Below are 23,845 nucleotides of genomic sequence, written 5' to 3' on the forward strand. Positions count from 1 at the left end.
TACCAAGATAATGGTACTCACATTGTTCTCCTAATCATGTTTAGTATATTCGCCAAGAGCTACTGTATATGCTCCAAGAGAAACTATACTCCATGTTTCAGATTTCTTCCAAAGGATTTTGTCATTACCAGCTTCAGCTGACTTAAGTCACTGCTTTTTCAAATTAGACAGACTAATGTCCGAATCCTCTTGAGGTATCATCAAACAAAATAGTAGTTTAGTCTAAACAGGTTAAATCTGTCTCCGTAGGTTTAATTGCTTACTGGAAAACACATTAAACTGATCTCTGTGTTATGGATTTGGCGCGTATTTCAGACATCAGAGTTCCCGATTGTACTGCTGTCTAAACAAACTATTGGAACTTTGGCAAAGCAGCTTGTAAGTCTGTATGACACTCAGAGTGTTGAGAACTGCTTGCCGATAGTTACTGTTTGATATTTCATTCCTTTCCAGAGGCATTCGTCACACAGCTCATGTGTTTTATTGCTCTCTTACAGCAATATAGTGTGTTCATTTGGTTCCAAAAGAGTGAATAGTGTTACATGTCCCCATTTACCATAGGATTACCCATTTCTCTGAGCATTAAATGGAGATAATGATTCTAAGTTATGAGATTGTCAAATTACTGATTTGTTGATAATAAAAAAGCCCCCCAAAACAAAACTAGATAATTTAATCTTCACTACGTATGTTTATAGAGTTAGAGAAGGAACAGGATGCAACTGCTGATGGCTAATGACGCCATTTTTATAATCCATATGTTATATAATTCAGTGTTTTACAGGATCTGAGTATACATGCACAAAAACTAGAGCATGGTTAGTATTAGAGAAATTACCGCCGAGCTCAGATGCTTAGTCCCGAGAGCCAGATCCAAACCAGACCCTAACTATCACCTTATAGAGACCCTGTGAGATGCGGACCTGTGTTTTTTTTAGCCATATATATATAGTTTTTTTTTTTTAAGTTGACTGTGAATAGTTTTTCAGCGACGAGCTGGGAGCAATTAGGGTTGCTTTTTCGAGAGTAAACTGATACACTTGAACATAAATCAGTACGTGATTCTTCCTGCAGGGCCCCAATATGGCTGAGGTTCACTTGCAGGAAAGATGTTACTTGATTACCAGGCCCCTGTCACACTCTCCATGTCCCCTGCGCGTTGTGAGATATTTCGTGCCGCCCCCCCCCCCCCCGTCCCACCCTGCTGCGCCCGAGGCCTGTGTTCCGTATCCCTTCCGCCCCCTGCCCTGAGTGAATCAGCTTTTGAGCAACATGGAACCTGATCTTGGAAGCTGAAGTCCGTGCACTGGCGGCGTCATCGCCGTCTCCCATCAGAACAGTCGACCGGGCCGGATGGTGGGAACCAAGCTGTGTTTCTGATTTCTCCGTCCATTAGCCTAGAAGGCGTTGACGTGTTACTTGAAATAAAAGGCAGACCCGACATCAGGCAGCTGCGATTTGGGACTTTTGCGAATTGCGAGCGAGTCGGCTGGCCGACCTTTCCGTTCGAGAGGATTTTGGGAAACGTGGTCAGAAACTAGGCGTCACACTGCATGGGTGTTACTTTAGTCACTTTTATTGCGGAGATTATGAGATGATAAATGGACGGCACAGAATGTTTAAAAGAACGCTTCTGGATTTATTCGAGGTGAAGATCACTCAAATTCAAACCGCTTTCTTAATAGACCTTCAATTATTGACTTATGCTACATTACTACTCCTACAGATACTACCGTAATCTGCCCAATAGTGGTATTAGGCACAGAATCAGTGCTGCCACAATCAGTGCATATTTTGTCACTTCAACAACCAGTAGTCTGCAGCAACCGACCACAACATCACGAAAACATCTACACTTTAAACAACTGTCTGATGGTGCCAATGCGGATTGTCCTCTATGGTGGAACAGTGCAATGTCTCAGAAGTTAAGAGCCCCGTGAGGGTGAATGCCCCCCTCGTTTGCGTCCACCCGCTCCGTGGAGGTGCCCTGGTGGAGGAGACGTGTGAGGAGGTCCAGCAGACGTGTCTGGACGGCCTGGGCGCGCTCCTCGTCCTCACCTCCTGGAGTCTCGGCACAGTCTTGCACCGCCCGCTGGAGGTCAACCTGGATCGGTAGGCCAGCCTTGGCGCCCAGCAACGTGGGAGAGAACCAGGTCCTGAAGATCTTCTCACAGATTACCTGTCCAGACCAGATGACAGAGGCCGAAGAGGCAAAGTAACAGAGAGCAGACAGAAAAGGAGAGGACAGTGGATGACAGAGGTGGACAGTCAGAGAGGAGAACAAAGAGGTGGACAAGGGAAAGGGGGGGTGGGGGGTGGGGGGTGGGGTCGTTTTGAGTGACCTACTGTTCCTTAGTTCTTATTTCATTATCACGAGGGCCATCATCAGTCATATTCCTATTACAGGCCGGTTTGAAAGGGACAAGAGCTCTCGAGACACAAATCGTCTCCTTGAACCCCTTAATCGTTAAAAGACAAAGCCCCTGTTGTCTTGAGGATGCAAGGCAGTAGAACGGGAAGGCAGGGGTCAGCGATAAGTGATCAGCCAGGGAAACGGAGCAACCGGGTTTCATCACGCAACGCCAAGTTGTTTGCGAGCCATTCCCTTCTCCAGGGCACAGGGCAGGATGGATGATGACAGTTTGTCGTATTGGATGAGTAGAAGGTCAAAGTGTAGGTGTTGACTAAGGCCGCCATTCAAACAGATGCAGATAAATACTGTGTACAGTTCTAATTTCATGCCGGGATTCGATCCGATGGCAGATTATAACAACGACCCGTTAAAGTTTGGAATTTCTGTCTTATGCATATGTGAACGCGTTGCCTTGTGTTTGAAGTTGATGTGATCTCGGGGATTGGTCTGGGAAGGATCGGTCTGGGAAAATGTTTATGTAAATGATTTTACTCTGAGTAGCAACAAAATCATGTTTTAATCTGTATCATAAAATGGTAATGATAACCTAGAATTTGTCTCATCTAATCTGGGTTTGATTTACCCAAAAATAAGGTATTGCATTATTGATCAGATGCTTAAGTTATAACACTATATATGTTTTGTAATAACTTAACAGTGAGTGAGTTGAAAATAATATATAATACTGGTCAATATTTTGATCAGACTTACCTGCAGGTTGCTATTTTTCCGCTTTGAGCTGCATTTGTTCGTCTTTGCGTTGCATTTGGAGATGCAATCAAAGAAGTTGCAGTCATCATCATTAGTGCAGTTCTGCTCGAGGATGTCTCGCATTTTGGGCTCAAAGAAAGCCATGTCCACATCTATAGCCACAACCTGCATGACGGCACAATGATGAGGAGAGTAAGTGTCACAATCTGGCCAAGCTGCAGTTCTGCAAACTCTTGTGCTTACACTGACCCCAGTGGCAAGGCTACAAAACCTGCATTGATCGGTCAGTCAGTAAATCACATTTATTTGGTAGCTACATTATAGCTACATTTGTGCTAATTTAAATGTCTTATATCCACTACTTTCTGTCATCCTCACACCGTTGTCTGAAAAATACATTCCTCAAAAATATGGACAGGAAGAAATAAAAACTGCCTATATGGTAATTTAGGAGATATTTAAGGAGTGTATTAATACATATTTTTTTTGATTCCATGCTGCTGATTAAGGAAGTTGAGATGAAAAGTTGTTTCATCTGCATGGCTTGAAGTCGTCTTCCTCATGTAAGGGCAAGTGAAGAATTAATTGACCGCATTTTATGTCAGCTACAGCAGATATATATTGAACATGTCAGAACAAACACACACAAAACCTTTCACTGTCAGTCTTTGTGTTTAAACTTTGTGTTAAATACTTTTTGGGATTGGGAATTGAAATACATTTTGTTTTAGATGTATTTGGTGGAAATATAATTATTTGGCAAAGTATTGCATTTTAAATTTCTCACATGCACTATAGATATTTTGTTCCATATAGAACATGAGAAAATGAAAGAAAGGCTAGATCCCCTGGAGCTATATACTTTTGGAAAAAGACGAGGGGCATGAAAGGATACTTTTTTTATTGATGCAGCAGCTGAAACGTAGACAATAAAAATACTCTTTTGGACTTCTCTTGTTTCTTCTGGTCTTTGTCCACGCTATCACATGAGCTCACAGTTTATGTAAACTATACTGTATGATGACGTTATAAAATATTTAATTTAATTTCCAACAGTATCATCTTTCTCCAAGCTTTAATGTCCATGCTTTAAATGAGGTGTAAACCTATAGGCTGAAAAAAAAAACCATCATGAATAAATGGTTTGCAAATAGGTATTTTCAATGAAAAGCAAAATAAAACCTTTTGTTTCTATTTGTCAAGTCAAAGAGAACTTGGACTGGCATGTTGTCTGGTATGTACACTGCTCAGTTCAATATTTTCCATCTGGATGCTGCTGCCAACAGAAATGACAATTTTCTCCCAAGTAAAATAATGTCCCTCACTATCCCAAGTTGAATGAAAATACTTGTATACTTAGACTTATTTCACTGATTGCCCAAACAGCATATAATTTATGACCCTAGCCTGGGAATAATTTACATTTGACAAAGCAATGTTCACGCAGTGTGTTAATTTGCAATATTTTTCTATTTCTTAAAGGTGCAAGAAAATAGAAAAGGTTACCTTGGTAGTAGTTAGGTTTCACACAAAGACCCAAGACCAGTCTGTGAGTTATTTTGACCACTAGAAACAAATCTACTGCAGAAATAATGCAACGCAAGTTTGATTTAATTGAGCCCTCAATCTCAATTATGTTAATCTTTTGGTTCCTGGATCGTGATCTTGCGCTAAATTAAATGGCAAAATAATACAACAATGATAAACAACCTTGGTTTCATCCTCGCGGGAAACCAATTTAGCAGGCACGAGCGTCATCATTCTTCATATGCTGCGTTGATCTCGTCAAACCTTTTGCTCTCTGCGGATTAATGAGCTGCTGTATTGCTAAATAAATACGGTAATGTGAACGGGGGCATGAATCAGGTGGGTCTGTGTGTGTTTTTTGGAAAAAAGAATTCCTACATTTTCTGGTTTTCACAGTGTGTCTGATTGTCTGAAACAATTTTAATGACAGGTTTCCCTCCAAACAAGGCTCCCCCTGTGAAAGAGCAACTCAATGCTTGGGGACATGCCGTTGAGTTGAAATGGTGTGTGTGCTTGGTGTGTGTGTCTGGTTCTTCATTCTCAAGTATGTGTGTGCTCACCGTAAGATCCTTCCGGATGGCAAAGTTCTCCGGCTTGATGTCGCAAAGGTGGAGGCGGTGTGAGAACTCGTTGTCGAAGCGCCACGCCATGTCCAGGAAGCTGAGGGCGATGCGATGCACCATGTCCCTCGCCGTCCACGGGCCCGCGGACACCCCCTCGAGAGAGAAGATGTTTTGGTCCCAAGCGTGGCCTGCCGACAGGTACTCAACAGCGTAGAAATGTCCACAGGAGCCCAGCACCTTGGCTACATGGTGGCTTAGATCCTGGAGTACTCGCAGGAAGGTATACTCCTCCTGTTGGAGTAGGGACCACAACGAAGTCAGCTCGGCCCGCGAGTACGGCCGCCCACGATCCCTTAGCCTCTGGGCCCAGATTGGTGGGAACGAAGCATTGAGGGCCACGTCCAGCCCCAGGGAGTTCCTGATCTCCAGGGTGGCGTAGAAGACCACATCCAGTGGGGAAAGCTCTTCGGCCGGGTCCTGATATTCCAGGAGGCCGAGGCTTTCATAAGATGAGAAGTTCTCTTGCTTGGACTTGAGCACCACGGGCGTGCCACGCCAATGTGCCTCGATCACCTTCTTGCCATTCTCGTAGTAAAGGCAGCGCTTGTACTCCACCTGGGCGGTCACGCATAGGTCCTCGCACAGGTCACCGGTCAGGGAACCCTCGTGGTACTCCTCACACTGGGGCAGACAGGAAGAAACACACGTTTTTGGTATACAAGGTATGGTTGTTAATTTCCAATGCATTTGAGGCGCTAGCATATATGGTACAGAATTCACATCCTACTGAGGGAATGGCAAGATGCGGTGTGCTACAGTACCTAAAATGGACGATCCTGCATGCAGACATACGTATGCTGGACTTTTTTCTGTCGATGTTGACTTTAATTACATGGGACTGCAGTCTTGCCCTGAGTTGATCTGTTTCGATGTTTAAGATGAGCTAGTGGAACTGTTTTGTCTCATCGCGTACGGATGTTTGCCCAGAGTAGTGTTGTAGGACTCAAGTCCAGGACTCTGACTTGGTAATATGCTTAGAAAGCATCTTCATCTGACTTTTTTGGAATTGGATCAAAAGACCTGGGGCCTAACAACGCCAATGGTCAAATCCTTTAGTTTTCACTTTGGAAGTAATAAATATTTTCTACAATATTGCTTTTGCTTCTGTCAGATAAAATTATTTTCATCAATTGTAATAGACTCTCAGACACATTTTATGCAATCAACTACATCTATTTGTGTAGCTTTTTCAACTGATGTGACGACTACTCATTATACGCAAATACTCTACATACAGTATGTGTATTAGACTGGCTGTGTATACATTACTCATCTCTTTAATTAGCTATAGACCGATGGTCAAATGTAGGACAATCAATAAGTGCAAAACAAATCCCACCAGCCAGCCATTAGTTGAGAATATAATTTCAACCGCAAATGTGCAAATGTAGTAACAGACCAGCGTCAACCAAGCAAAGAACCGTGTAACTATGTTGAAAGAACCCAGAGGTGGTTGCACAATGTTCTACCAACAAGAACGCCCAGCTCTATTTCTTGTGGTCAGGGAGCTACTGTCTTTGCCAGCCTTTAATGCACCCTTTGAGATAGTCTTTACTCTTGGGGGCATCTTTATTAGGTCACAGGAAATAAGGCTATGCAGTACAACAGGGGTAGTAAACTCTGGCCCTCAAAGCCAATTCCACTCCATTGTTTCATTGCAACTCTTTAATCAGGGATCTGTTTAGACCTGAGACATCAGGTGGGTCCAATTAATGATGAGGTAGAACAGAAAACCAGCAGGCTCTGGCCCTTGTCGGGTGAGAGTTGAAGAACAATGCAGTACAATTATATATAATTATGTTTTGGACTAAGAATTTAGGTTTTCCTCAGATGGTAATGTGTTATAATTTTTTCAGGTTAAACTCAGACTTGTGACTCGACAAATGAAATTAATTTGTGTTAATCAGGGCTGGATCTAGCATTTTATAATTATTTGATTGGACCCCCCTTACTTTACCGCCTTTTGATAGATTTTCTGTAATTTAACACATTTTGCCATGGGCCTTGGAGAAACAGTTTCAAAATAGGTGGAAATACGTTTAACCATGACTTATTAAGTTCATATGATATATGAGCGAGAAAAAAATCAGTGGGGGCTCCCTTAGGCAAAAGAAAAATTTATTTTGCTATTATGTTACTCTCAGTTGTTAAGACCCTAACTTTGATTCTACCCAAAAACAAAGCAAAAACTTGGGCTGGTCCCCCTGGACTAATTTTGTCGCTTTGGTCAGTAAGGGGGGGATTTGAAAGAAAATCCCTATATGCCCACATTCCAGTTGTCATATTGAATCTGTCAAGTTTTCAGCAAGATGCCTAACGGCCCTGATTGGGCAGCATGGCATTAAAACCCAATGGATCTGTTTTTTATTCTCACAATCATTTTAAGTTATTTGATTTCTCTTTTCTTTTCAGGACAACCAGGGTTAGGAAATTACAACATAAACATGGCATAAACATTTACATGCATGAGTTTTGACAAATGTCAAATGTCACAAAATACATTACAGCATTATAGATTTTATGTCCTGGGATTTCCTATTGTCCTCTATTATAGAAGAAAACTTACCTTCTAACTAATTTTGCGGCTTGTATAATAGAGCAAAACTGTCTCATCTGTTCAATGATACTTTCCAATAGTTTATTGCTCAAATAATCTTTGGGCCCTCTGGGATTAACCCTTGTCTCACAAAAAAAGTTCCAACTCATTCGCCATTTATCTTAGACTAATTGGTATTCAATGCAGGAAATAGATTGATCCAACAGTACTAAGAAGTCTGTAGCATTAACTAAGTGTTTATAAGGGGTTATTAGGGTTTTCCTGCACTACTATGTTATCTTTTAGGCTGTTTGACAACACATATTAAAGTTGCCGGTCAAAGCAGCCAGATGAAAGACATAAGTGTCCTCCCCTTATCTCCAGAAGGCTGAACTCAGAGACCCCAGCGATTATTTTGAGGCCCCTAATGTGTCCCAGCTATCTCTTTGCACCATCCAGTCTAACCAGCGCTGCGGCCATAACGTCCCAGCCTCTAGGCATCTGGGCCCGTGTGAATTCCCCTCCCCCTACTAAATGGCTGCTAGGTTCCACACATCCGTTTTAATACCCTGGATTTCCTGGGACCTGCAATGTTTCAGACTGCAGCTGTTTTAGCTTCTGTTTGTAAGTAATCTTTCCCACCTTGTTTGGACTGCAAGCAAGTCTATCATGGTTTTTCATTACCATTTCTTAATGCGTTGCAGTTGACAATGTCCAGTTAATCGCTTGTCTGAAAAACAAACATACATAAAGACTCCAGTCTGTCTGTGACGCTCTAAAATGTGATGAATAACAGTGAATGCCCAATGAGCTTATTGGCATAGGCTATAGTTTATATGTCATGCTGCCAGTTGTGGATATGTACAGAGAAGCCAAACGACAAAAATGAGATAAATAGCCCTGTCATACGCGTAGGCCAAGGTTTGTTTGGCATTTCAAACTCTACTAATGACATGAATTGGTGGTCCCAGGGAAACAATACACTTGAGACTTGAGTCCAAATCATTAATGAGCCTTCATTTAACCAGCCAAGTCACATCATCATAATCACAGGCTTTAGACGAAGCAGTGCGTCCTGTTTTGTTTTCCGTACTTTTCCTCCTTTTAAATTGGATTCATAGAAACAGCACAAAAGGTGGTTTGAGCCTTGATTGTGCTGTCGGCTGACGAGTGGCAGGGAAGCCCTGTGGGCAATGCAAATTGGCATTGTCGGCAGGGGTCTCTGGGCCTAATAGCACTGTATCAACTCCTCCGGGCGACTCTGGCCGCTGCAAAGCTAACTGAGGTAGTCAGGTGAGTGAGAAAGCCCTCTCATGCGTTGACCCAAATTACCTCATGGTTGAAGGAGCTCTAGTGGGTTATGAAAGCAGAATGGCTTAGATACTTAAAAAGGATTCTTAAAAGGAAGGCTTGCCACAATGACGATCTTCAATTTTGCGATGAGACAGGTCCATAGATACAATATTGTATATGACCAAATTGGTAGAAAAAGAGAATATAAAGGGGACTAATCCTTTTTCTAATAATTATAATAATCCCACAAAAGACAATGAACCAAGCAAACCTATTGGTAATGAATCAGATTAAAGGAAATCTCTGTTTGACTGGTTGAAACCTCAACCCTGTCTCTGGGTCAAATTCCATAATATAAAGTCTGAATATATTGACCTAAAAAGGCCCAACTAAAAATTAATTCCATACTTTCTGATTTAGCCTGACGGAAAGGTTTACTAAGAAGCTGCAACACAGCAAAGATTGTTTCACTTCTCTGGGAGAAATGTTTGCCTTTCTTCCCATTCTATGGCTGGAATTCAATCAAACAGACCAACTGGTGTCCCATTTACAAAGATTCATCATTCTGAAAGCTGACATACCTATGACGACAGTTCAACTGCTAGCCTATGTTTTTAGAATAGCCCAGTCATCCTTGTGCAATCTCATCTGCTAGTTGGAAAAAGAGTTATAACATACAAGTTTTACACACTAGCCATTAGCATTTATGCAGTGGCAAAGTAATCTCTCAGAATTAAATTAGTTTAAATCCATTTGTAACTGGCCTCGGTGTAATTTCACCTTGTTGCAAGGGAATTGTTTCAACTATTGAGCTAACCACCTGGCAAGGGGAACGGTTATCCGGACTGCACCAGTGTGTCTGTATGCGGTCTGTCGAGCGCAGCACAGCCCGACCCAATCGCTGGTCAGATAAGGCATGTCTGGAATGTCCTGCAGCAGTGGCCTTAGCTCTACTTAGATTTCCTATACTCACAACACTGGAAATGCTCAAAAACAATTACCCTCTGAAAGTCCGGAGAACACGTTTTTGTTCCCCCATTAGTCAACAGATAGTTGCATAAATATACACCTCTGAGTCTAGATTATATAGTTTTGGCAGCGCAGGAACAATGTGAGCACAGAAACGACCAATGTAAGCCAGTACTGTAAATCATCCAAGCATGCTTGTATTGTAGTGTGAATGTGAATGTGAGGCCAACTTCATTGTGTTTATTCATTTCAAACAGAAGAGAACAATAAATACATTCATCTGGAGGGCACTGAGTGGGTGGCCGCTTTCATGAGAAGTCCAGTTCACTGGGAGTACCAGTATCCCACAATTATGTATGAACTACACACAACCTGATTATTGCTTGTTAGACTCAAACTGAACCACTTCATTCAGTAGCCTACTGTTCCAGGATCTGATATCAACCATGGAATTTGAACGCTCTGATATAGTTCTATACTAATACGTCTGGTTAGCACCCCACAGTTGTATGAGCAATTGATGTGACCTTATTTTTGTGTTTGGGGATATTTTATTCTAAATTAAGAAATAAATATGAATTTCATTTTATTTAACTTTGGCATACATTGTTAAAGATAATTATAACGTCCTGAAATGTAGCCTTACCAAAAAGACACGTTTCCCTGGGCCCACAGTGTTCAGCCAGTGTAGTCAAGGGCTCACAATATAGAGCTGTCAGAATTCAACACCAATGAGAAATGGGAACAATTGTGGACGGTACAACAGAGCAGGCAGGACCCACTCTGAAAATATCTAGGGGGCATGTCATGCCAATGAACTTCCCACCGCCAAAATATTTTCCTTGATCGAGAAACTTGTTTTCCCAAAGACAACCACATAATGTACTTATTTGTTCCAATAATAACTCAAATATTACTTTAAGATTGTATATCTTGGACTAGAGCTGCATAACACCAGCACACAGCTGATTTACATGTCGCGCTTTTGCTTTGCGCGCCTTTGTCTGTTGGTTCGAGATAATCAGACCCACAAACCAGCCACATGCTGCTGCTGCAAAAAAAACCGCAGAAATGAGCACGCGCTCGCAAACATTGACATCCATGGTGTTGCTGGGGTGGTAGCATCTAACGATTGGATTTAATTAATAAAAAAGTCAGTTACAGAACGTCCATGTCGCAATGGGTTTGTATGAAAGATTCTCCCCTTCAAGCTGTTCTCATTAGTTGTGAGGCATCGTTTCTTTATATTAACATTCCAGCCATTCAGCAGATGCTCTGAACCAGTGAGACTTAGAGCAGCGACTACATCCGTGTTCATATTTCTCTCACTTATGAGACCAGAGGTTGTAAGACAACCATTTCAACTAAACTGAATATCATGTTTCAAGGCTGCCAGTGCCAACATCCTCAGGCCTGGCGCTAGACAATTTCTGCCTTCAGCATAGTAATTCAGTATTAATTCAAACCCTTGTAACCGCGTACACACCGTTTGTGTTTGTTAATTGCTGCAGTGGCTTTAGCATTAACATTAGAATAACTAGACATGTACGCAGTCTCTAATCCAAGTTACAAATACTGAAGACCCACTCCAGTCTACACCCGGTCTACAGCAGACAGGTGCTGTAGCCCTTGGTGTTCACACCGCCGTGGTCAGCTGGTGGTGGTTATGTCAGTAATTTAGTTTTTTTTTCTTACTGGACATAACACATTGACCTGGGTAAATGCAACCAAATGAAACATAAGAAGCAGCAGAAGAATAATTCAGTCCTCAAGCTGTCAACTACAAGGTTATTGATATCATTAAAAAAAATGATGACGGTCAATACACAAAAGAAGACATGTCAAGTGCAGACGAGGTCTGCGAGTAAGAGGTGAGTACATCATTATTTCCAACTCAACCCGCATTTAATCAATCAAAAGGCGCCACGGTACTCTCCCGCACACGTATTTTTGAACAAGCGATTTTAAGAGTGATGCAATTACCTCCTAATGAATGAATAGGCCACTTGTTTTCCATTTCTTCTACATGTTCTACTGCTGTAACCAAGGGTATGTGAGAGAACAATTGTCACTAGGAGGTTTTTCTATGTTACAGTATTTCCATCTCAAGGCTCAAACACGTTGTGTCCTGCTTAATGGGTGTGTGATCTGTCTATAGATCTACCCATCCCTTCCCTTATTCCCTTTCTGCTCCTGTTCCCCAGGATCTAGGGCTTCTGTCTTTGGGGGTTTCTCTCAGATGCATTTCATATGTTAGCACTGCAAATAATACAAATTTAAAGGGACCAGCTGTGCCTGGACTTTGTAGTTTCCTCCATACCAAGACTGACTGGGAAAATACAGGCAGAGCAACTCATAACAGCTACCTCCACAGTGGTGTGAAGTAACATATTTAGCATACTTTTAAATATTTCTTAATAGTTTTGTGGGGTAATATTGTTTATATTACTACATTCCTGAAGAAAATGATATGCTGTTTATGAGATTAATTTGAATTATTTTAGAGTGCTTACAGGGGCAGGAAAAGGATCTAGTTCCCACACTTAAGATATCAAGGAAACATGCCTGGTCATCCCTATTGCCTCAATCCTGGAGGACATTCTGCACACTATTGTTTCCTTATTTATGATGTTTGAGTTTTGGAGTTTGCCCAACACTGGCTATCCATATTTTCACTCGATTAACTGTTTCCAGTCTACATTTCTTAACATAAGGAATTAGAAATGATTTATATTTGCATTTTTTATACTTTAGTGTGTTCACATAAAGTCTTGACTTTTACTGAAGTAGTGTTTTACTGTAATTTTCCATTAAAATTCATTACTTTTTCTCAATTATGACATTTGAATATTTTTTCCACCAACTGAACCTTCTCCCTACTCTACACACCAAGACTTTGAAGTTCTTCGGCATGACAAGCCCAGAAGGCATCCGGTCAACAATTATCTAGAGAGCTCAGAATGCTGAACCCTTCTGGCAAATATCTGGGAGGCCCAGCAAGCAGGACAATGTCTGCAAATATCTAGGAATCCAATGCAAATCTGAACATGGTCCTTGTGGATTTCCGTCCAGAGGACGTGGTGGTGAGCCCCAGTGCACTCTCACTGCACAGCCCTGCCTGGGAAGGAATGTTTGTGGGGTTTTATTTTTATAGTGTTCAATTCTTAATGACAACCCAGTGAAAGGCATTCAACTGCAGATGAAAACACATAGAGCAATACAAATAGTGTAAAAAAGTTAATACAAACAAACACTAAAAGTGAATAGGCAATGAACATCAAATTACTGTAAATATACTGAGAAATATATACAGATAGGTATTTTTTTTGTCCTCACATAAAAAAAACCCACATATTTTGCAATCAAAGTAAAATGGACTATACATACTGTTTCTAGATGTTGTTTTGACATCAAACCTTAAATTATAGTGGCCCCTACAAATCAGGGGATGGTAAGACCATCACCCACACAAACTGTACATCTCTCTCATATGTTATGACAAAATAATTCTCAATGAACTCAAACACAAACCTACTAAAGTGGTACTTTTTAAAATAGTTAATTTCTTGTTATAATACGCGCATGTACACATTAGAAAAAAGTTGCCTCATCACAACCTTTACAAGTGGAGTTTAAAGTAAATGTTTGTAAATTCTGACAGTTTTTAATCACTAATAGAATGCTGTCATCTAATTTGCATAGCCAGGTAAACAGAAGAGTGGAAGAGAACTTGCATTAAGAGATATACTGAGAGGTAGTTTTGGAGAATGTAGAAAAGGCGTTATGATATGCTATGCCATCATCCAGGTTACTGTAAATACCTCATGCTACGTCTTTAGCTAGATTCATTATATTAACTATAGTTAGCTTGACTGGTTTTCTTATTAGCTATAGTTTGAAGGATTAAGTGCTTAGTATTTAGGGGTGAAAACGTTCCAGAACATTCAGTTCTAGTCTTCTCTGCATGGGCATACAAGAAATAGGAAAATGCTGCAAATTATCTGTCCTTTCTATAACGGTTATGCTGGGATCAGTGTAATTTGATCATTTTAATGACTGCCCTCTGAAATTAGCATGAGCATTCTGGGATTGCAACAAACATGACTGATGATGATTGATCATTGCGTCCATAGTTCTGTTAATCTTTTTGAGAGTGGTTACCTTTCTCCAACTGCAACCCATAGCCCCTTAAATAACAGTTTTGTCAAAGCATTTTGCACTAAATAAAAAACCCATCTTGAATTCCCAAATGCTTTAAGGTAATTTTTCTCATTTTTTATGGACAGTAAATTATATATATATATATATATATATATATATATATATATATATATATATATATATATATATATATATATATATATATATATATATATATATGTAGAAAAATAATAATGCAAATAAATGAAAATTACTGTATGGCATTTTCACCAACTTGGGGACAAATAAACATATTTTTCGATTTATTATTTCATTAGCTAATATAAACAACATATGAATATACAAATTAAAATGCTTATATAATTCAATATGAATTAATTCACTCTCAAAAACCTTATTAGTTAACTACCCATCTTTTTATAGAGTGGTAGTTTCCTATGATATTCACATTATCTCCACAGGTGGTTACCAACCTGGAAATCAATACATGGATGCTGTGTTCTATGATTTTGATAATGTCATAAAACAAATATATTGTTCACAATTACATTGCGTATAAACAGTCTATTTAGAGCCATTAGAATACAGACCTTTTTTTAAACAATAACTTTAACTATCCTACATAACACAGCCGTCATTAGAATTCTCAGTGAAGAGGCATTGGAAACACTCCATATCTCTAGGCATCGCCACCTGCGCTTGGCTAAATGCATGAAATAAAGAATAAAATAGCCAAGTTGTAGTCTAAGCCCCCGAAGTAGAATGCTATTAAGGTGTGCAGTAAAAATCTTAAGGGGTTTGTTCAACTGGCAACGGCTGCCAAAAGACCTCTGAAAAGTGCCTGCAGTGTTTGCACCAGATGGCTCTACTGTTTAAAGAATGACTTATAATATAGCCTTTTAATCATGGGATCCTTTTAGATTTAGTTGATTGATATAGCATACCTGAAAACTTTAACATTTCTAGAATAATCTATTACATAGCACAATGAGGGGCTGGGTGTTGTTGGTCTTGGTAGACATTATGTTGTGTTCCCCCAGGGTTTGTGTCCCTGATCCTCTTAAAGCCCTCTATAAAAGGTGCCAAAGAGAGAACACTTGTTTCAAATGCCAAAATCTGTAGTGTTTACAGCATTGAGAAATCTATTTTAAGAAGATAGTTTGTTAAGCTACGCCTTATTTCCCACTGAACATTACCTTAAAGTTACCCTTGGAAAATATTAAAAGGTGATTATTCTCTACATATACAATACTTTTTGAATACATCTTGTGTATATTTAAAATGCCATGGGCTTGTAAGAAAATATATCTTTGGTATTATTTTAGAAGAATGGAATTTAGCCTATTATACGCAAAAACATTTTGTACTATAATTTATCATGTTGAATGAAAACACTGCGTACAACACCCGTATTTACTTTGCAGGAAGGGTAGTGAGTTGTTCTAGTATGTAAATATGTAGATATTAATTGAAACTAATATCAAGCTACTGCAAAAGGTAATTAAATGGTTGCTCTACATGTGGTTTACTATTTCTGTTTACATCTGTTTGGTTTTGTCATTGGTCATTGACAGAGATGCCAATATAATTACAACTTGATAAACATCAATTACTTTACCTGAGAAATCCTCAAATGATCTTTTATGTTTCTTAGATCCTGAGAGTAAACGCTTTCTAAAGAATTACAGATATTTTCCTGTCACTTCAGGGCTTGGCGGCATAGCTACGTGTTGCTGATCTAAACCACTAAGTCCATATTCCTAGCCGAGAACTGATCAAACAAGTTTGTAAGCTCCCTCACCATTGTGAGGTGTTCCAAGCTGGAGACATGCTTCATTGCAAATCAAGAAACCGTACCAAATCATAGCAGTACTGTGGTAATGTTAGTCCCTGTGTCTCTTGTCAGGATATACATTTCCATCATGATCTGCTGTCTTAGTTATCTGCTGCCTTCACTGTGTATAGTAATAATAATAGGTTCACAAGGTACTAAAGTGAGGATTTACAAAATGTACAATATAGTCTTGAGCCTCATTATTCCCCTCATGCCACATATCAATTCAGCCCCAAGCTTGCTATATGCAATGACATTTGGATTGAAATCTAAATAATATATAGGAATGGAAGTCCATTCATTCATAGAAAATCTGCACAACGAATAGGTAAACACTTAAAATCAGCACATAATATTAACATTCATATTTTATTGCAAAAACAAACAACAAATCTTTAGACAAAACAGGAATATGTGCTTGAAAGGCGCAAATAGAGGTGCAGTGGTTTTAGTGTCACCCTGTCCAGTCTCGGACAAAACGTCTGACCTTTGAATTAATCATTTTGACCTTTTTGAGGTTGGTCAGCATTGGGACCTAAAACAATGCTAATACAAAAACGAACTGACTGCTTGATAAAAAGTGTGTTTTATCATTGGTTGCTTTTTTCAGCTGTTTACTATAAATTGTTATATTTGTATATAATTATTTTAATAGATCATTTTGTGCAAATTCCAGGTTAAAGGTTAAACCATTGTTAAACCACTGGCACCATGTAATCATAGTAACAAATCTAGCAACAAATCTAGCCATCATTGCATTGGGTACATTTTAAATCAATGCAATAAACACTCACAAGAAACAATCAGAACACGTGTTTGCATGCATTTACAACATGTTCATTCTTGTTTTGTTGTTTTCAATTAAAGTAATGACTCGGTACTTAGCAGTAATTCATTGTGTTAAATAACGTCCAAGTCCTTCTAGCCCTCTTTATGCTCTCGTTCATTTACAATGCAGAACTCTCCATGGACTCAAAGGTGTTCTGAAACTAAGGCCTTTGCCCTGCGGAGACAGAAGGGTGTGACTGCTCCTCTGTGACCTGTCACAGCATTCAAAACAATGTCACCAGAGAATCCCAAAAGCAGCGATATTTGAGTTCCTGAAATCTCCCCATGACGAGAGTCACGCGTATAAATAAACGTTATCGTGGCACACTGTCTGTCTGGTGGACAGTTGTTCTGAACGATTTAGGAGAAGGTCTTTATTAAACGTTGATTCATTGAGCAGATTATACCAAACTGGGCCGATTCCTTCAATGTTAACCTGGCTGCTACCTTTCAGGATCTTTAGCTGCTTTAAACTGAAAGATATGGAACTTCTGCATGTGGGAAGATATTCACCAAGGGGCGCCACTAAGCAAAATGTACAGGTAGGCTATTCTACATTTTGTTAACAATGTCTAATCCATAATCCATTCACACTACATAATTGAAAACAGAATGGTACAATCTCTACTCAAAAGGTTTTCCTGTACATAATTCAAAACGACACTGTTGGCTACTTTGATAACAACACAACGCCAAAAGATGTAAATGCCAATGCTCTGTGAATTAAAACTGAATAAGATCAAACATTATGCGGAAAAATTCTCCATGCATTTATCATCAGTAAAATGTGAAGAATTATTTATGAAGAGATTGGATGCAGTGGTGTTTTTTGTATTAGATTGATGTAATACTATGCCATAATATTCAGTTAGTTTTTTCCAATGTACAAAACCATGATCATTAAGTGATCTGGCAGACATGGATTCAAGTTTCATCTAACTTTCTCAAGCATGCTTGAATAGCCTCGGCATTACAAGTAGGCTATAGCAGACACTTTGCCTAGTAAATAAATACATAAGATACTTTGGTGTAAAACTAAAGATTAAAGAGACTGAAAATATTGTGGCTGTAGGAATGCCCTGCATGTCAATATATTCTTGTGGTTATTAAGTCTGGTCAATAACATTATTTGATTGACTTCTTCACTAAAAAATGTTTTGCACTGGATATTTTCTAACTGAACTATAAATCAACCAACTTTAGCCTGCATGAATGAAGAAACATTCATACATTTTCCTAAATTTCTTTACCTTTCTTTACCGTTGTTAGTAAAAAAAAGTTTAACCAACCTTTTGAAAAAGATTCAGAGATCTAGTAGTTTCCGTCCTCTGCAGTTTTGGCAGAGAAGTGACGGTCAGCCAGAATGGGGTACATTATACTTTCTTCTTGGTTTGAGTGAAGAATAAGAACCCTCGTCTCAGTTCTCACACACTCTGAACAGATCTAAGGCTCAATAACAGAATTGACAGTAAATGCCATTTCATCACACACTCAATATTGTGTGCAATCCACTAGAACCGGGAGGTAATTGCAGAAATAAATGTGTCTTTTGTTTCAGATTCCTGAGTGGGCCCCTTAAATAAAAACCCATAGAGATGAGTTTATACATTGAATGAGAGCAAAATACAGTTGTGATTATATGTTCAGGTATTGTTTATCAACTCCAGTCTGGCAGTAGCAAAAAAGCTTGGAGAAACATAAAACATGTATTACCAACTTGGATTCTAAATGGCAATACCTTTTGAAGCGTTTCCCCCAGAGAATACATTGTCTGTGAAATGCCTGAAGGCCCACAGAAAGATGCTAGGGTTGAAACATTTAGTCTGTGTAATTGGTGGAGCGCAGTGTTGCAAAGGAAATTCTGACTCCTAAGTAAACACAGGGATGGATTGTGGACTCTGGGCGCATAGAGGAGGTTTATTAAAAGGCATAAATCGGCAGTACAGTACCCCAGAGGAGGTTTCGAATAAGGGAGAGATATAGTGAGAGCAAATTAAGTTTTTTTGGGTCTACCACTGCTGTCGAAATCCTTTTCACTTGAGTTGTGATGTTTCATTGGTTTCTCTGCTCTACATCCTTAAGGTACCATGTCAATTTAGCCTAATTACAATGCAGTGTTTCACAACCCAGGAATACAGAATTAATAAAAGGATATTTGTCCAAGGCAGATTTCTATTCATGAAATAACTTTATCTGCAGAAAATATTTAGTCTGCACCTTAGTAGGTTTGAGTCAGTCAATGTTGGTATTTTCCTCACCTAGAAACGTGTTTTGTTTTCCAATGTGGTCCGTGTTGTCACGTGAAAACACACACACACACACGCACGCTTCACACTGTTCGCATCAGCATGCACGCTAACGCCAAGTTCAGTGCTGGACGGAAATTTGCTACGCAAGTCGTCCCCTGTACTGTACTCACCACTCTCTGCAGAATCCTCTTGCTCTTGTCGTCCGTGCAGAAGTCGGAGAGGATGGTCCGATGCACGAAAACCAAGCCGTTGAGGAACACCCAGGAGCCGAACCAGAGCAGGGCGAACACTAGCGTGCTCCTTCGGCACACCCTCAACCCCAGCCACCTGAGCAGGTGGCCCCCCCGCGACTGCCCTGGCCCCGTGGCCCTCCGTGATGACCACATCAGCTGACCGCGAGCCCCAACCGAGGCCCCCCCCCCCCCACCACCACCCCCACCCAGCAGGTGAGCTGCTCAGGAACGGGTGCCAACCCCCCCTTCAGCCCGCTTGTCTTGCGTCTCCGGTGAAAGTGGCTGTCTGATGGTGGTGTGCTGCGGGGTTGCTGGTGAGGGTCTCTGTCCCGCTGGTTACGTGCTCCTCCGCTTTCCCCTCTCTCTCCCCTGCTTGGCCGCTCCCCATGGCCGACTGTCTGACTGGCTGTCGTTTGTCTGGAGGCCCCCCTATGCCCCCCCCCCCCACCTACCCACCTCCCCTCCTCACTCGTTCTTAAACTCAGGCGCTCTGCCCCATTTGGTGTGCTCCTCCTGGGCTGTCTTCCCAGATCCTCACTCTGTGTGCGTGTTTTCTGAATGAGCGCGCTCGGTGCCCTGATTGAGAGGCAGTGCTGAGAGCGCACGCACAGCCAATCAGGTCCTCAGAGCCACACTTCTAAGCAACACTTTTCCTCTGAAACTGAAGAGACTCCCCTGCGGTCCCTCTCTATCTCGCTCCCTGTTCCTTATTTCTCTCCCGCTTGTCTTTCCCCGTCGCTCTTCTCCCTCTAAATTTGCTTACCCAACCTTTTCCCGACCCTTTTCCCCTGCCTCCCGCCCCCTTCCTTCGGACTCGCCTCCTCTTGGGTCGCCCGGACAACCCTCTTTTGTACCGTTACCACGGCAGCCGGGACTTGGCTAAGGCGAGTTCCTCAGCCCAGGCAATTGCTGACATCTGACAGATCTCACAGTGGCTAGCTAGGTGTTTCTACGCGTCGGTTAACCACGCCATGCTACACCGATCTGCCAGTCGATGACATGGCGCGCAACCACTGGTTGATGCATGCGACGTCTGAGCAGGGGAACGAGACCATTGTCCCAGTGCAACTGTGTGTGTCGGGTGTGCTTGCAATCCTAATTTTTCACCCTGTGTGCTTTCTCCTTGGCCACACGTAACATGCGTAACTGTAGGAACTCAGGTGTACCGTGGGCTTGTTGCTAATCGCTTTACTTGTGTGCATTACAATGTCAGAAAACATCTATTTTAAACTACAGCAAGTTGCCTTTAAACTGCAGCATACTGTTGCCTTTAACGCATTCGATTTGGTCTGAGGGTCTTATTTTTACTCTGGGGTTAAGAGCAACACTTCACCGGAAGGACTGTGTTTAAGACGGGGAACTTTCTCATTTTGGTTCCGCTGTCTCAAGAGAGCAGATTTTCCCTCTACTCCGTCCATTCTCTTCTCTCTCTTTCTCAGTCTCTCTTACTCCCTTTCACTATCAGGGGAGTCTTTACTGAGATTGTCAAAGCATGAGTAGCAAGTGCCCGGAATGTCTAACGACTCCACAGAAAAGGCACCAGTGGTCTTGCCAAGCGCTGTGCATATTTGATGAGGAGGTTTGTGTCGTTTTAATTGCCAATTAGACAGTCTTGTATACTTTGTGTAGCTTCTCGTTGGGATGATCTAACACTCTTATTCACCAAACTCATTAATGCTATCCACACATCCAAGATTCCAGGCTGATTTCGACAGTCTGACACAATTCATTCCCAAAATGCTGAAATTAGCACACTACATTTCCAATTGGTTTATACTCGGATTACATCTAACCTTGAAAATGTTGTGTAATTGACAAAAAGAGTTAAATGTTCAATACATATTATACTGAAGTTTTACTATATTAGAAGGATTTCCCATTATCGGGGGTTAAGCAAAGCCACTTACATAGTGACAGCATAATACATTGCGTGTAATATATAATCATTATACTGACAAAACAGACAACCTTTTTCACAAAATGTAGTAGCTCTGTGGGAACCGGTACCCACTAGCTATCTTGGTGAATAGATAATTTGATTACAGTACTCACAAGTCTAGCTATAAATACACATAGAAGCGTATTTAAATAGACTTTTTAAAAGCTGCACCACAGCGCCATCTAGTGTTGGGTGTAACTGCATGTTACACCGATCTGCTAAAACATGTGCTTGGTGAAGTAATCAAACATGCATACAGTAGAATTTAAGACGCTGAGCCCTATGTATTTTGCAATAATAATAAAAAACATTACATAATGATGTATTTAAAAATAAAACAAAATAATGGTATATATAAAAAATAGATATAAGATTATCTTTAAATGGGATGATAAGAACTTGGTTGTTCTCTGCAGTGGATTCATTGTCCAAACTATAAACAGATTGTTTTGATGAATGCTGAATTACACAGAACTTGCCAACCTAGCCTTTTGGGGCCCTAGGGGAGATTTATTGGCCATTTTACAACACATTTCCTTCAACATTATTTAATTTGCCACAGGGCAGAGACAACAATTGTGTAATTTTGCATCTTATTTCCTGCCATTTCCCATTTTACTGTAGGTTAATTGCCACTTTGTAATTTTGAGCATGATTCCATGCAAGTTACCACATTCTCCATGACGTATGCCATGGTAACATTACCGGAGCATTTTCTTTACATTCGGCAGTGAGTGTGGAATGACAATGTTTCACAACATACAAAAGATCAATCTAATATCCTGAATTTCTATTGTTCTCTTGGAAAAGCTGCACCCTCCTTGCCCTTCAGTGACCAACAGTTAAAGGTGGTGAATGTAGATGTAACGTACCCTTGGCCTTCGTATTACTCTGATCCTGAAAATGAATGAACACCACAGTGATTGTACCACAACCAGCAGCTCATCAGCACCAATCTAGGCTGCACTACTTAACATTTAGCATTCATTCGCACATTGTGAGTGAGCTTTAAGAGAAGAGTTGGTTTAAAATGTGAAATTCAACTTCTAAAAGGTCAGAGAGAATTAGGGATATGGTTTGCATTGTAAGGTAGACAATGCCTATGATATTAACATAATAGAATAAAATGTACAGAATTACTCTTGACAGCCATTTGACTACATCAGTGTTTCTCCCTCCTGTCCTGCATCCAGGAGCAGGGTTGAGTAACTCTGGACTACATGGACAATCTAGTCAATTCATCTATTTCAGGCACAACCGTTGATGACAGGTGAATAAAATAGAGCAAAATAAAATAGAGCACACAGTGGAGATGCCACAGGCATTGGCTGTAGAAACTTCTCTCACTGAAGTGACTTTAAACTTGGCACTGTCATAGGACGCAACCTTTTCAACAAGTCAGTCAGAAAAATGTCTGCCCTGTTTCAGCAGCTCCAGGCAATTGTAAGGGCTGTTTTTGGGAAGTGGAAGCGTCTAAGAGCAACAATGGCTCAGTTGTGAAGTGGTTGGCCACACAGCTTACAGAATAGGACCGCCTATTGCTGAAGCGCGTAAAACCTGTCTGTCCTCAGTTGAAAAGTTGCAAACTCTCGAGTTCCAAATGGCTTCTGGAAGCCAACATGAATGGTTTGTCAGGAGCTTCATGGAATAGGTTTCCCTGGTGCACATTTTTGTGTTTGTGATCATGGGGACGAATCATTATTTCACTAGAGGGTGTATGGTCATCGGATTCGGCATGCTGTCAGTTTGCTGGTGTTTGCATCTTTCGGATTTTGGCAGGAAAAGGGAACATTTGGCTCATGCTTTGGCAGTGAGTCTGTGTTTTCGGGCTAAAGACTTTGCTTTTCACAAAGCAAACTGAGCATCTGACAGTTATGCTACATTTTACTTATGGGTTTCAGAGATTGCAGCAGTTGCTGTTATCTTCCTTAGCTTACTACAGGGCAGCTCCATAATCATTTGGCTGACACACGCACAGAGCTCACTAAAGTATATCCACTTGTCTTCTGTGTGATCCATGTTGTTAAAGTAGACGTTTCAATTCATTTCTACATGAACCAGTTTGCCACTTACATTGTTTGTCCACTATTTAAACACAAGAGGGCACTGTTTATGCAGCTTTCTCTCCAATGCAGAGCCACTGTTCACCTTCCATTCATCCGTATTAACGCTAAATCATTCGTCCCCTTATTTGGCAATATTTTCATAAGCCATTCCGAGAGCCAGCACAGTCCTTCCTAAATAGGATGTGGGGTTTGACTGAGCACTGCAAAGAGACTGGAGGTTTTCATGGGGGAGTAAACAGCTGCAACCCCATCCGATACTCTAAGACTGGGCCCAAAAATTTAGACAAACAGTGCTTATTCCCAATCTTTTAACCAACAAAATAATAAAAAAAATCAGAAAATTATAAATGGACTGATTTGCATACTACTCACACCCGAGCTATCCAAAATACTTGAACATAGTTGCAACGTCTTAGCGCACACGTCTTAACGCACTAAAACAAAATACCTGGTTGGTTGTTAT

General features: G+C 40.7%; 1 protein-coding gene across 1 annotated transcript; it reads right to left on the bottom strand.

The window, feature by feature from the left end:
• Nucleotides 1–1,554: 1,554 nt before the first annotated feature.
• Nucleotides 1,555–19,815, bottom strand: dipk1c (divergent protein kinase domain 1C). The gene is made up of 4 exons (XM_010900924.5): nt 19,315–19,815; nt 5,212–5,895; nt 3,125–3,289; nt 1,555–2,179 (listed from the first exon to the last, which is right to left on the bottom strand). Exons 1-4 carry the CDS (start codon nt 19,528–19,530, stop codon nt 1,919–1,921), a joined length of 1,326 nt encoding a protein of 441 aa, XP_010899226.1. The 5' UTR covers nt 19,531–19,815; the 3' UTR covers nt 1,555–1,918.
• Nucleotides 19,816–23,845: the final 4,030 nt, after the last annotated feature.

The sequence above is a fragment of the Esox lucius genome, chromosome 21 (assembly GCF_011004845.1).
Source record: "Esox lucius isolate fEsoLuc1 chromosome 21, fEsoLuc1.pri, whole genome shotgun sequence".
NCBI classification, from domain to species: domain Eukaryota; kingdom Metazoa; phylum Chordata; class Actinopteri; order Esociformes; family Esocidae; genus Esox; species Esox lucius.